This window comes from Cucurbita pepo, chromosome 10 (genome assembly GCF_057944985.1).
Source record: "Cucurbita pepo subsp. pepo isolate OVF chromosome 10, ASM5794498v1, whole genome shotgun sequence".
Classification (NCBI taxonomy): Eukaryota; Viridiplantae; Streptophyta; class Magnoliopsida; order Cucurbitales; family Cucurbitaceae; genus Cucurbita; species Cucurbita pepo.
The window spans coordinates 456929-469660 of NC_141807.1; the positions used below are offsets into that span (position 1 = coordinate 456929).

General features: G+C 34.0%; 1 protein-coding gene and 1 long non-coding RNA gene across 2 annotated transcripts; one reads left to right on the forward strand and one right to left on the reverse strand.

Moving 5' to 3' along the window:
* Positions 1-166: 166 nt before the first annotated feature.
* Positions 167-4461, reverse strand: LOC111803225 (hydroxyproline O-galactosyltransferase GALT2). Its single transcript, XM_023687543.2, has 7 exons — positions 2997-4461; positions 2185-2414; positions 1738-2028; positions 1405-1533; positions 1092-1265; positions 675-782; positions 167-599 (listed from the first exon to the last, which is right to left on the reverse strand). Exons 1-7 carry the CDS (start codon positions 3898-3900, stop codon positions 390-392), a joined length of 2046 nt encoding a protein of 681 aa, XP_023543311.2. The 5' UTR covers positions 3901-4461; the 3' UTR covers positions 167-389.
* Positions 4462-5123: 662 nt separating this feature from the next.
* LOC111803232 (uncharacterized) lies at positions 5124-7703 on the forward strand. The gene is made up of 3 exons (XR_002816358.2): positions 5124-5278; positions 6128-6239; positions 7481-7703. It is a non-coding gene; the product is annotated as an uncharacterized LOC111803232 (long non-coding RNA).
* The last annotated feature ends 5029 nt before the right edge of the window (positions 7704-12732 follow it).

Here is a 12732-nt window from a genome sequence, read left to right on the forward strand (position 1 = left end):
TAAAACTAAGATTGATTTCAACACCAAAAAAAGAGGGCCCAAGGAATCTATTGCTTTATGTATTTTCCTTATCTTTTGGGAGAATGACCAATTTAGAAGAAGAAGAGTTGGGGAGCAAGGCCCATTTAACAACACCACCCAAGGCAGAAGTATATTTCATATCAAATGGAGGAATCAAGCTATATTTCATATCAAAATGCCCATTCCACATCGTAATCTATACATGGAAAACACCCATCTTGGTGAAACGAAAAAATAATAATAATGACGATAGCAATTACAGTGTGTATCATAGTTTGAATTCATGACGCCTACACTGAATAATAATAAAAATAATAATACAATAAACATGGCTAGAAATACAGAGGCGGAAAATTGTGGAAAAATGGTCACCTGAAGTTGCAGCAGTGAGCGTGTCCCCGCGCCAGCTTATCCCACAGGCAGATTATCTGCCTAGGAGACTGATAGTGTGCTGTAAAATACTCCTCCATACACCCATACTGGCAGAATTTCCAGTTGTGTGAGTATTGGACCATCGTCACGCTACTGTTGAACTGCTCCACCCACATTCCCATGCTCACATCCTCCATCTTGAATAACTGCCACATTCCAAAACATCCCTTTTAATACACCAAAGAAGCCACAGACAATAATAAGGCTTACAACAAACTCACCCTCAGGCTCCTGTTCTCATGTTGAGACACAATGTATTTAGCAATGTCAATGGAAATGATATATCCCGGCCCATTTGCATATGGAGGATACACTTCTTCCGGCCATTCCTGATATTGGTGAAAATAAATCATTAGCATAATAAAAGATTGAAAAAAAGTGATAGGCCCCCAATAATAAATGTATACTAAAAAGGAAAGGAGTTGGGTGGGTCCACTTGACATTCACGAGATATAGGAATGGAATGGAAGTGTAACGGCCCAAGTCCACTGGCTGCTAGTAAATATTGTCTTCATTGGGCTTTTCCTTTTATTAAAGAGAAGTTTCCACATCCTTATAAAAAATGTTTAGTTCTCCGTCCTAACCGACGTGGGATAAAGTGGGATAAGAACACAGAATAGCCAACATATTTCAGTTACCTCATATGTGACTGCCCATTTTCCATGTCTGAGAGGGCGATGCAGGAGGTTGAGATTGCCCATGTACAGGGACCTCTTGGATGAAATGCCTTCGATCTGTTTTAAAACAGTTTCCACTCTCACAAAGGTGTCGTCATCACATTTCATAACATACGAAGCCGTCAAGTTCACAGCCTACAAGGAGAAAGTTGATTAGTTCACGCATATCGAAAAACAACATACACTAAGGTCAAGCGCTACTCAGTTCATATTACGAAGTTCTATGAAGAAGATCCAAACAATTATGAACAGAAGAAGGGAAACGCAAACTCACCCCAAACTCACATATAGCCATAGTCTTTAGCACAACAAGCTCGTAGCGGTCCATGAAGGGCAAGATCACAATATCACCAAAGTATGCAGCTTCGCTCTTCAGCACAGCGTTGACCTCCTTCCTCGGATTCTACATGGTGAGTTTATACATGATAAGAAATACAAAAAACAAGGATGGAAATAGATATCAGAGAACATAAATGAAGTAAAGATCCAAGTAATCCCGAGTGCCAAAGTAGATGGGAAGACTGAACACGAGTCATAGTCTTCCATTAGAGTGGGAGCCACTCAGCTTTCATGTTAATATCCAACATGTCAAATACAAGAGTCATACCAGTGCAACAAAGAAGCGAACAACTACATTTGATGACTTGACAGATGGAGATTGCATCCAAGTTTTCCTAACAGCCATACGCTCCGCAAAGTGGTTAGTAGCAGATAGAACACCAATAAAAAGATAAACGGATCCCTTGGGTAAAGGCTGAGCTTTCCATTTCTCTGACATCTCAAGAACTCGTTGGGGAGAGAAGCTTGGATGAGAAGTAGGAAGAGCTGTACCATATGCAGAATGAATGTCCACGTCTCCTTTAACAGCTAATCCAGTTGCATCTTCAAGCGTAAATCCCTAAATAAAAGTCCAACAAATATATAAGAAATTAATATTAAAGAGTGGGAGAGATTATCAATACCAACTACAGCAGTAAGACAAACTTCAACAACATATGAATATTAATAGAATGTGAAATAGCTATCTGCATCCTCCTCTTCTCCACATACTTACAGGGCGATAGGCAAAAGAAGTCAAGTGCCGACCACCAACATTTATATGGTATCCATCAACACCAGCACGTAGTGTTAGGATAAACAATCTACCCTCCACAAAGGGAAATGGCCAGGTCACCTCTGGCTTCTGCTCCCTCCCTATGAATCTCTTGAACCATGAGTTTGTTTTTGGTTCTTTCGGATCTATAACATTACTCAACCATTTTTCGCATCGACGATGTCCATCAACTGTCAAAGAAAAAAATTGAAAGGGAACAAAATGTCAGATGGTATTGGCACTACAGCACCGCTAGAAGAACGAAATACTTGAGGTTGGAGGGTAGAGATGTACACAATTTAACCGTAATGGTATTGTTTTTCTTTCTATTCGTTTAAAACAAAATGACAAGAAAAATATTTATAGTAGGAGAATGTTATAAACTTTCATCCAGTCTGCTATAACATTCTCAAAACAGGGCTAGAAAGCTACATCTGCACGTGAAGAATCAGGACTGAGAATATTAGGATTCCGGAATAGACTTCAATGAGGACAACAATCCGTCTAGAATCAGGACTCCAATTCACAACGGGCTAAGACTCTAACCAATTAAGGATTCCTAACTCTAAGTAGAGGACAGAAAAAAATTAATCTTGCTCAAAATGTTCTCTCTTTTAGCTGGACCAAACTGAAAATATTTCCTCATTTACCAGTTTCCATTGTTATAGAGAAGAACAATAATGTGTAGTCATTATGCACCGGTGATGAAAGACAAAAAATTTAAAAAAAATTAAAAAAATAAAAAATAGAATGGAAGGGATGGATAGTCTCACCAAGCATTTCATCGTCACTATTTGATGGCAATCCATCACACCTTTGAGCCGTTCCCCACTGCATCCTATAACACGTATTATGTTCAATGACCGGCCGTTTACTCCAATCGCCTTTCAGTCGTGGATTCAAGTGAAGGATCTTTGGTGGGTCCTCACCGTCAACTGATTTCAATCCTTGCAATTCAACCATGAACTGCGTGACCATAACCTTAGGATTACCTCCCACCTTCAAAAGTTGGGGAACATACTCCTCATGAGCATGCTGAGGGGTTCCAATTAATGTAATAGATGAACCTGCAGCAAGTCCACAAGGAAGGAACATGATTCCATCTCCCTCCGATAACTTTTTCCCATCCGTAGATATCCATGAAGGACATGTCTCGGGCTTTCCTTCGAGTATAGAACTCTCATTAGTCTCATTTAACCCAACTTTATCTACTTCTTTCCACGCCTTCAAGCCTAATGTCCAAGCTTCATCTGCCATTTTCTCGAGCATAGAAAAATCATTGGTATGATTCTGCAGACTCGAAACTTTACCAATTACCCGACCATATTTATGTTGAATTGGCTTTATGGGTCCAGTAACATTGTTCACCTCTTCAATTGGCTCTTTTTTAGGCGGCAATGGCGCTTGTAAGTGCTGGTTATCTTCCAATTTCCGATGAAATGTATCCTTATAAACAGAACTCAACGATGCTTTGCTTAAATCCACCCCTTCACTGTCCGTTCCGGTTGTCCCATCCAACCCAATATTACTTTCATTCCCGCTCAACGTTGCGGCAATTTCCAAAAAACGTGGAAACTTAAATGATATGAAAACTAAATACAACATTCCAATTGCGAGAAGAAGATGCGAAAACCTGAGCCTCCTCGCAACCGGAGGTTCGGTTTTAAGCTTCTTCATCTACAAAATGGAAAGAAAAAGAAAAAAAAAAAAATCTAACAACAGGCTCAAACGTACTCTACAGCAACCATAAATTACACGAACAAATTCTTCTGACCCACCGAACGTGAGCCAATACGATGCAATATGACAACAAAACTCTCATATACAAGCAAGAACATACCGCGGTAACCAGAAGATCGAATGCACGTGAAAAACGGGGTTTAGGAATCACCAAATTTCAGATATAACAAACAAACACATTGCAATCGGAAACATTAAAACTGCTATGGAGCCTCAAAATCACAGGGGTTCGTCGTTTCTTTTCGGGATCTTAGTTGAATCTCATCCGATGAAGCCCTATTTAGGAAATGCTGATCGAAACCAACAAATCGGCAAAGATCAAGTTAACGGGGGAACAGTTTGGGTGAAGAAACGCGAGCGGAAGGTTAGATTGAATACAGAAACGAAGGTCTCATGAACATCAACAAATCGGGAAGGATGAAGAACGAAGCTGAGGTGATAGATTGAAGTAGCCCATGAAATGAAAATAAGAACACCTTTGAGGGACTAAAATGTAAAACAACTTCCAAAAACTTTTGGTTGGTAGGTATCATTCTCATTTTGATCAATATTCTCACCCAATCAAATTATTTTCTTTAAATTCTCCACTTTTTTTTGTCCAATTATAATTAAATGCTTCAATTTTTTTTTGTGTTAGATTTTACGTCCATTCATGGTAAACCCGTGTCTTCCCGTTCCAATCAAATATTACTAACTTTAAATTTCTAACCTTACACGTCCTTGAACGAAAGAAAAATTTTCTAAATCTTAGCCCGATAAATAAGGTGGGGAATTGAGTATAAGAGTCGTTTAGCTCCTTATTTTGGAATTAGGACAAAGACCGTGAGGGTTCGGTTCAAAGGATCCTAAAATTGTAACTCGGGTATGAGGTTAAAAAGTTGAAAATTATAAGTTCGTGTTCGTGTTCAAAATCTTTACAATTTTCTTATTTTACTGTGGGCGTTAAAAATTATAGAAAAATAAAATAAAAAATTACACTAATTTGGAAAGATAATTAATTTATGAATAATGAAAATTTTGTTGAACATACTTACTAATTTGGAAATGTAATTAATTTAACATTACGCTCATTAATCCAACTAGATTAGGTTTAATAATTTTTTTTTTTTTCCAAAGAGTTATTATTATGATTATTATTATTATTAGTATTATTATTATTTAAACTCATCCACTTCAAATTTTTACAATTTATTTCATTTGCCGGGCAGCGGGAGCGCGAAAATCTCAGCTTGACCCGCTAGTAATTCTCCGGCGAGCTCAGTCAAAATCCCACCGGAGTTGATCGCAGCTGGACCTATTTGCTTCATTGTCAACTGTGAGTTTTGCATTCCAGACCTCGTTTTATTTACATGTTAATAGCCTCCCCAATTTTGGTAAAATGGACGATGATTTGTCTGTTTGTTGGACAATGTTATGGTTTTCCGGCTTCAATATGGTCGATTCTTCAGTGTAATTTCGCAGTATAATTGTTGAATGAAGATCGTGAAAAAGAATTCGCAGAGAATAATGATTTTCCCCATGATTTGTACTATTTCGTAGTGTTGTAATGTGAAAATATGTGCTGATATATATACGGTTTCTTCTGGATTGAAGATTGCCTCCCTGTCTACTCCATGCCTTCATCCTGTTTTGTTTTCGCTATCCAGTTTATGAATCGTAGTTTGAATGTCGATCAAATGAACTGTACAGAACATGTTACTTTGCTATAACCTAGCGAAGAATGGGGTTGATTTCTAACATCTAAAGATACTGAAGGAGTAATATATGCAAATGGATGTCTTGCCGGGAAACCGTTATCCAATCTCTGGCAATTTTTTTTCTCCCTATTATAAGAAGGGTTTTTTTTAACTTAGATCATATTTTCTTGCGATCAGTCTTATCGCGCATCAATTGTCTGTTGAATATCCAGACTTCGTTTGTAGGTTCATTTTCAGTACGATTACTGTCGTTGGAAATGCATTGATCAAAGCAGTGTAAATTAGGATTAAAGATGACATAATTTTTTCATACATAAAAGAATCTGTCGATCTTGAAGGTGCTCTTCTCAGATCTAATTTTTCTTGCATTTAGACTATGGCACCATACACAATCTAGAACTTGTTTAAAATGAGGAAGAGGGTCTTTTAATCTTTGTGCCGGCCTTCTTTGTTTATGATATCTGTAGGTTTTTCTCCAAGCAATGGCAGGGACTGAGCTGATAAAGCTTTATGGAGAACATCCAACATTAACCGAAGCTTCTCTATACAGGGCTGGCGACATCTTTACAAGGAAGAGAGGTATTCTGTCGTAGCTTGAGTGGATTATGATACAGAAGTTTTCATTTATCTTAAGCATACTTATTAGACTAGTTTAGGATGCATTGAATGTCAGCAGCTGAAAGATGCTCAAAGTTAATTAGGATGCATGTAGTTCATAGTTTTAGAAGACTTAAGTACAGGGAAGATAAACGCTGTATATCTTTGAGCTGAATGAAACTTAATATTAGATCATTTTCCTTCTAATTTGGACTAGGTCCCAACTATAATAGGTTGACCCCATTAGTTATTGGAACTGATGAAAAAACTAAATCGCTTAGAAAGAATGAGTTTATGACCATCTACTTCGGAGTTTATATCATATTAGTATCCTTCGCAATTGCCACCAAATGTAGTAAGATCACATGATTGTCCTGTAAAATTAGTCCAGTCCAAGTGCACGTATGTTTGGTTGCATATAAACAACAATTGGACTAGGCCTCTACAAGGCTCAAAGATATGGTCATACCGAAGCAGGTAGAGTTTGGAAATCCATTGGATCCTTTGAATGTCTAGGACTTTTTCAAAAGATGCTAGTGGATTCTATTTCGATGCTCAATAATCTCCTATTGGTTCTATTCCATGTGCTAACAGTGAGATCTCATATCGGTTGGGAGGAGAAGAAACATTATTTATAAAAGTGTGGAAACTTCTCTGGCAAATATGTTTTAAAAACTTTGAAGGAAAGCTCGAAAGTAAAAGCCCAAAAAAATAATATTAATGGGTTAAGCGTTACAATTTCTGCCCCTAAAAACCTTCCGCACATAAAGTATTTTGCGGGGATCGGTGGTCTTTGGTTTCTGGAATTAAAACATGGGAGTTTTTGGAATCATGTGCTTTTAGTTTGAGAATTCATTATTTCTAATCTTTGAGGAGGACTTCCTCGTCATGTACAACTCGATCTTGGATAAAAACAGAAGTTTACTCTTCGCTCGTTCTAATATTCTCTTATGTTGTAAATTGAGATCACTTAGTCTCATGGTTAAGGAGTAAGCTAAGCTCTGATACATTGAAATCACAAGTTTAGGCCATGGTTCACAACGTATGTTTAGGTGATTGCCCCATGGGTCAAGATGCTCATAAATCTTGGATACCCATGATTATGTCTGTGCTAAGAAAAAGACAGACTGATCGATCCTTCATTTAAATTGAATGATGAATAAATAACCTTAAAAACTTGATATGCCACTCATTTTATTCTCATTGTCTTTCCTTTAAAACAGGTGGCAGATCTGGATGATGCCTTGGCCCAAGCTATTGATATTGGTGAAAATGACTGAATTCATGGGCCAAATCATCTTAATCTCAGTTCAAACGAGGCATGAAGGTTTGCATTTTTAACATTTAAGAGGTTTTCTTGAGTCTTTTTTAGAGGGGCTATGAAGGCTTTCAAAATAAATAAATATATACACATACATATATATATATATATATAATCTCTTTTTAGCTACAAATCCATTTTGACTAACCATATATATATTTTTTATTTTGTCATCAAATTAAATCCAACTATTTTCTTTTCTTATGCTCTATAGTCAAAATACGACTTATAATTACATCTATTATATCTAAGCACGTTTTATTTCGTATTCAAAACAACTTTTTCAGTACCCCCATCTTGAAAAATAAATATAAAAGTTGGAATATCAAAATTAACTTCAACCAGCCCCAACACATAATTAGAAAAGCTTCTCACTTTCTAGGTCTAATTTCAAAAGCTACAAGGCTAATCATGGATGGTGCTTTGCATAATTTAGGGAATAAAAAGTAGAAATTAAAAAGGATGAGAAAGAATAAAGCAAGCAAATTTTGATTAAAATTTACAATTTTAGAAAGAAAAAAAAAAAAAAAAAGGAAAGCTTCCTTTAATAGAAAATATTTTTTGACATCATTGAAGATTAATTATATGTTTTTTCATGAAAGAAAAATGCTATCCCCTAAGCTAAAAACCCATCCTTTTATGCTAAATTTATCCACACACTACATATTATTCAATTAACAAGGCTTGCAATTTCAAGGCATTAATCCAATCTCTTTTAAATTTTTTGTATTAACTCCAAATTTCCTCATTCATTATATTATTTATAATTAAGTTAATTTAGTTCATCATTTTAAACTCTATCACTTCTCATATTTAGTAACACTGGATGAATTCAATTCATATTTAACTATTTTTACCTTTTGATAATATATAAACGACAAAATAATTATAATAATTAAGATGGGCGACATTAATTTTATATTACATTATTAATTATAAAGTGAGTAAGTGATGTTACTTATACCAAACCTAATTTGATATGCTTTGGAATTGGCAGCCTCCATACATTTCTATTTTTTACTCCAAACAATATTTTAATTATCTTTTTCCATACCTCAAAAGTTGTTCAAATTTGGATCCCATGGGTGAAATCAAATATTTTATATTTTATTTTTTGAGATCTCGTAAAAAAGAACGAAAGAAGGAAATCTCTGGGAATGTTGGGTACTCAAGGGAGTGAATTGTGAGATCCCACATCGGTTCAAACATTCTTTATAAGGGTGTGAAAATCTCTCCCCAACAGACACGTTTTAAAACCGTGAGCCTGATGGCAATACATAATAGAAAAAACGGATAATGAACCCAAATTTTAAATTTTGAAACAAAAAAATTCATCTATAATTTATGAAAAATATACTTATTCTAAAAAAGTTTTATTCATTTATATATTATTTTGATGATATAAGAAGGGAGATTAGATTGATTAATTAATGCAAACCAAAATACAAATGAAAGGATTTGACTAAACAAGAAAATGATTAGCAATAATGGGGAATGTTGGCCTTTTTTCTCACTAAGCTTCATCATGATATGGATATGATTAGAGAAGGAATTGTCACTAAAAACATCAAAAATGATTTTTTTAAAAATAAATAAAACACTATTATTATGTTTTTAATTATTATTAATATTTTTGCTAATTCAAAGTTATGGGTTCTGTTTGTAAACTCAAATGTCACCCAAAACATGATCAACAAAAAATCTTAACACAGACTTTCTTTGCTTTCTTGCTTCCTCTCTCCTCTCTTTCTTCTCTCCCCATCTACGGTTTTTTCTTCTATTTGTTCTCTGACTCTTATATCATTTGTAACAGCTTAAATCCACCGCTAGTAAATATTGTCCGTTTCGATCCGTTACATATATTCGTCAGCCTTATAGTTTTAAAACGTGTTTACCAAGGAGAAGTCTTCATACTCTTATAAGAAATATTTCGTTAAACTATCCAACCAACCAATATAGGATCTCAGGTCAGTGACAAAGATTCTTTTTTCCTTAAAACAAACATCATTAAAATTTAAAAGGAACAAATTGAAAAAAAAAAAAAAAGACAAATTAACGACTAACTAAACTAATTAAGAAATTGAAAGTGGGATTTGAGGGGTCCCATGAAACAAAGAGACACAAACAAAGAAACATGATTAAAAGAGAGAGGGCCCCACTAATATCTGGCTTTACAGATTATTTGTTCTTCACTAACTTTACTTATTAGTCGTAAAGTAGTGGCTAATTAGCATTTGATTCCCTATTATTATTATTTATTTATTTATTTATTTATTTATTTATTTGTGAAAGGGATAATTATTTGTGAAAGGGATAATTGGTTGGTGCCCTTTCTTCTTATTATTATTAATTTCAAACGTGCACGTATTTGCTTCTGGATTTGCATGCAAATTTTTCCCTAACTAGCTTTTATTTTATTTATTTTTGTTAAATAAATATTAAAAATATATTTAGGAATTCGGGTTAAAAAGGCGGTCGGGTCGGGTCGGGTCGGGGTTGGCGGTGGGCGCGTGGGGATGGGGGGAGTGGCGTCAAAGAAAGTGGAACGAGGAAAATCTAATCAGGGAATTTACGAGTGGGCCCCACAAATCTAAGCCCTCACCCGTCCCTTTCTTCGCTTCTCTTCCTTTTTTTTCTTTCCCATTCCCCACTCTCTCTCTCTCTTTCCACCTTTCACTTTCTTCCCTCTTTCTCTCTCTCTCCCCCAACAAATATATAATAACAAAATTTTTTTTTTATATGAAAATATTTAAATGAGACTTTAATATCTTTACTTGTGATAATTTATATATGTTTTACGAACGAACAAAAAAACATAATTAAATATTTTATTTTAGTGTAGAAACGAAAACGACGTTAAAAGACCCATAAAAGTTTGAGATAATACAACGTAGAAGTGAAACAAAGAAACATTTAGACAAAACAGAGACGGGATGGGTTTCTAAATCCTATGATTGTTTAGTTAATCAGAATAATTAATGGAAAACATTAATTAGTTAAATAAGTACGAAAAATATATATAATTAATTCATAGGAAGGAACAGAAAAAGAAAAAAGAAAAAGAAAAGAAATGGGAGCTGGAGAGTTGTCTATTGGAGTTGATTCATGACCAAACAATCATGTTCATGTCCCCGAACCGTACCATGATTCAATAGTTGCCCTGTTACATCCATATATATATATATGTTTTAATTTTAAATTTTCATTATCTCTATTCTTTTTAGCCGACAATTCCCACCCTTCTCGGATTAAATTAATCCTACGTGTTTCTCTCAAATCATACCTATTAATTTACTCGAGTTTTTGTTCCATCATTCTCGTGTTGGAAAATTTAGTAAGAATAAATTTTGTACTCGAAAGTGAGGTAAAAAAGAAGGATGGTGGTAAAAATGAGAATGGTAAAAAAAAATCTCACATCAGCTTGAGAAGAAAACAAATCATACTTTATATAAGGATGTGAAAACATCTACCAAAAAAACACGTTTTAAAACCTTAAAGAAATGGCCGAAAGGAAAAATTCAAAGAGGACAATATTTGCTAGTTACGAATGATATTAGATTCAGTTATCGAATGGTGCAAGACACTAGATGGAGTAGGGTTAGACACTCTCCATATCAGACACGTTCAAAAACCATGAGATTGATGGTCATATGTAATGAGTAAAAACGGATAATATCTACTAGTAGTGAGATTAAGTTGTTATAAATGGTATCAAAGTCGAACACCGAGTGATGTGCTAGCATAGAACGCTGGGTCTCCAAGAGAGTGAATTGTGAGATCTTACAACCGTCGAAGATAATATTCCTTATATAGAAAAGTGGACAATATTTGTTAGAGGTATAGTTAAGCCGTTAGGGATTGATGTTGGAACGTGGGACAATAATTATTTGTGTCGTTGTTACACAATACATTTAATAACCCACCAATCAAAGAGGTTCCACCGTCTTACATCACGTCTCATCAGATCTTTTCCTCGGCCCCGCCTTCTCATCAACGGCTCAGATTTCTCATCTCTCGCCTGTCCTCTTTTTTTTTTTTTTTTTTTTTTTTTTTTTTTTTTTTTTTTTTCTCCTCCTCTCACCCTTGTCAACTCATACCTAAATATTATTAATAAAAATATACCAACTATATTAATCTACATACGAAATAAATAAATAAAATCATTGATTAAATCAATTATTCAAATTCTAAATGTTTGTATAAAATAAATCGTTGGAATTATATCGAGATTAAAAAATAATATTTCAACCAGTAATTTAGACTAATAAGAACATTTAGAATGATAGTTGATAGATACTATACTTGTCGTAAGTTAAAACTATGATGATATGAAGAGAAGAAAAATTAAAAGCTGTATACTCATAATTCACGTCATTGACCCTCGAAGAAAGAGATAGTAAATAAAGTAAATTATAAAATAATAATTCAAAATGACCATTTAACGATATCGACTTTTTTAAAATTCAACCAAACGATAAGTGATAATTCAAATATCTACTTTTTTTGGTTGAGAGTCTATGTTGTATCGACTGAAATATACTAAAGTGTATTAATATTATATTGCGAGATCTTAAGTCGATTGTAGAGAGGAACAAAACATTCTTTATAATTGTGTGGAAACTTCCCCAATTTTAAAACTGTGAGACTGACAACGTTACGTAACAGATCAAAACGAATAAGATCTACTAGTAGTAAACTTAAGCTGTTACATAGAATATATTTACCATGTGATATCCTCTCTTTTCGGACATTTATTCAAAATTACCATTAATATTGTATTCGAAAATCGAAAAAAAAACCATAATATTAAAAAGGAAGAAATTATTAAATAGAAGCTTTTTGCAGCCAAAAATTGAAAAAGAAAAAAGTGCCATAATAACCATTTAGACTCCGTTTGACATATATATATATATATATATTACAAATTAAGCTTAATAACACTATTTTTATATCTTTTTTTTTTGTCTTTATTATCTAATTTTTAAATATATGTTTAATCGAGTCAAATTTTAAAACTAAAAAAATAGTTAGCTTTTTTATGAAATGTAAAAATATTTTTACCAATATAAAACTTTAACCAAATATCATTAATAAAAAAAATCTCGTACTTTTAATGATTTATAAACATGTTTTAATGTAGGATAAGCATATATT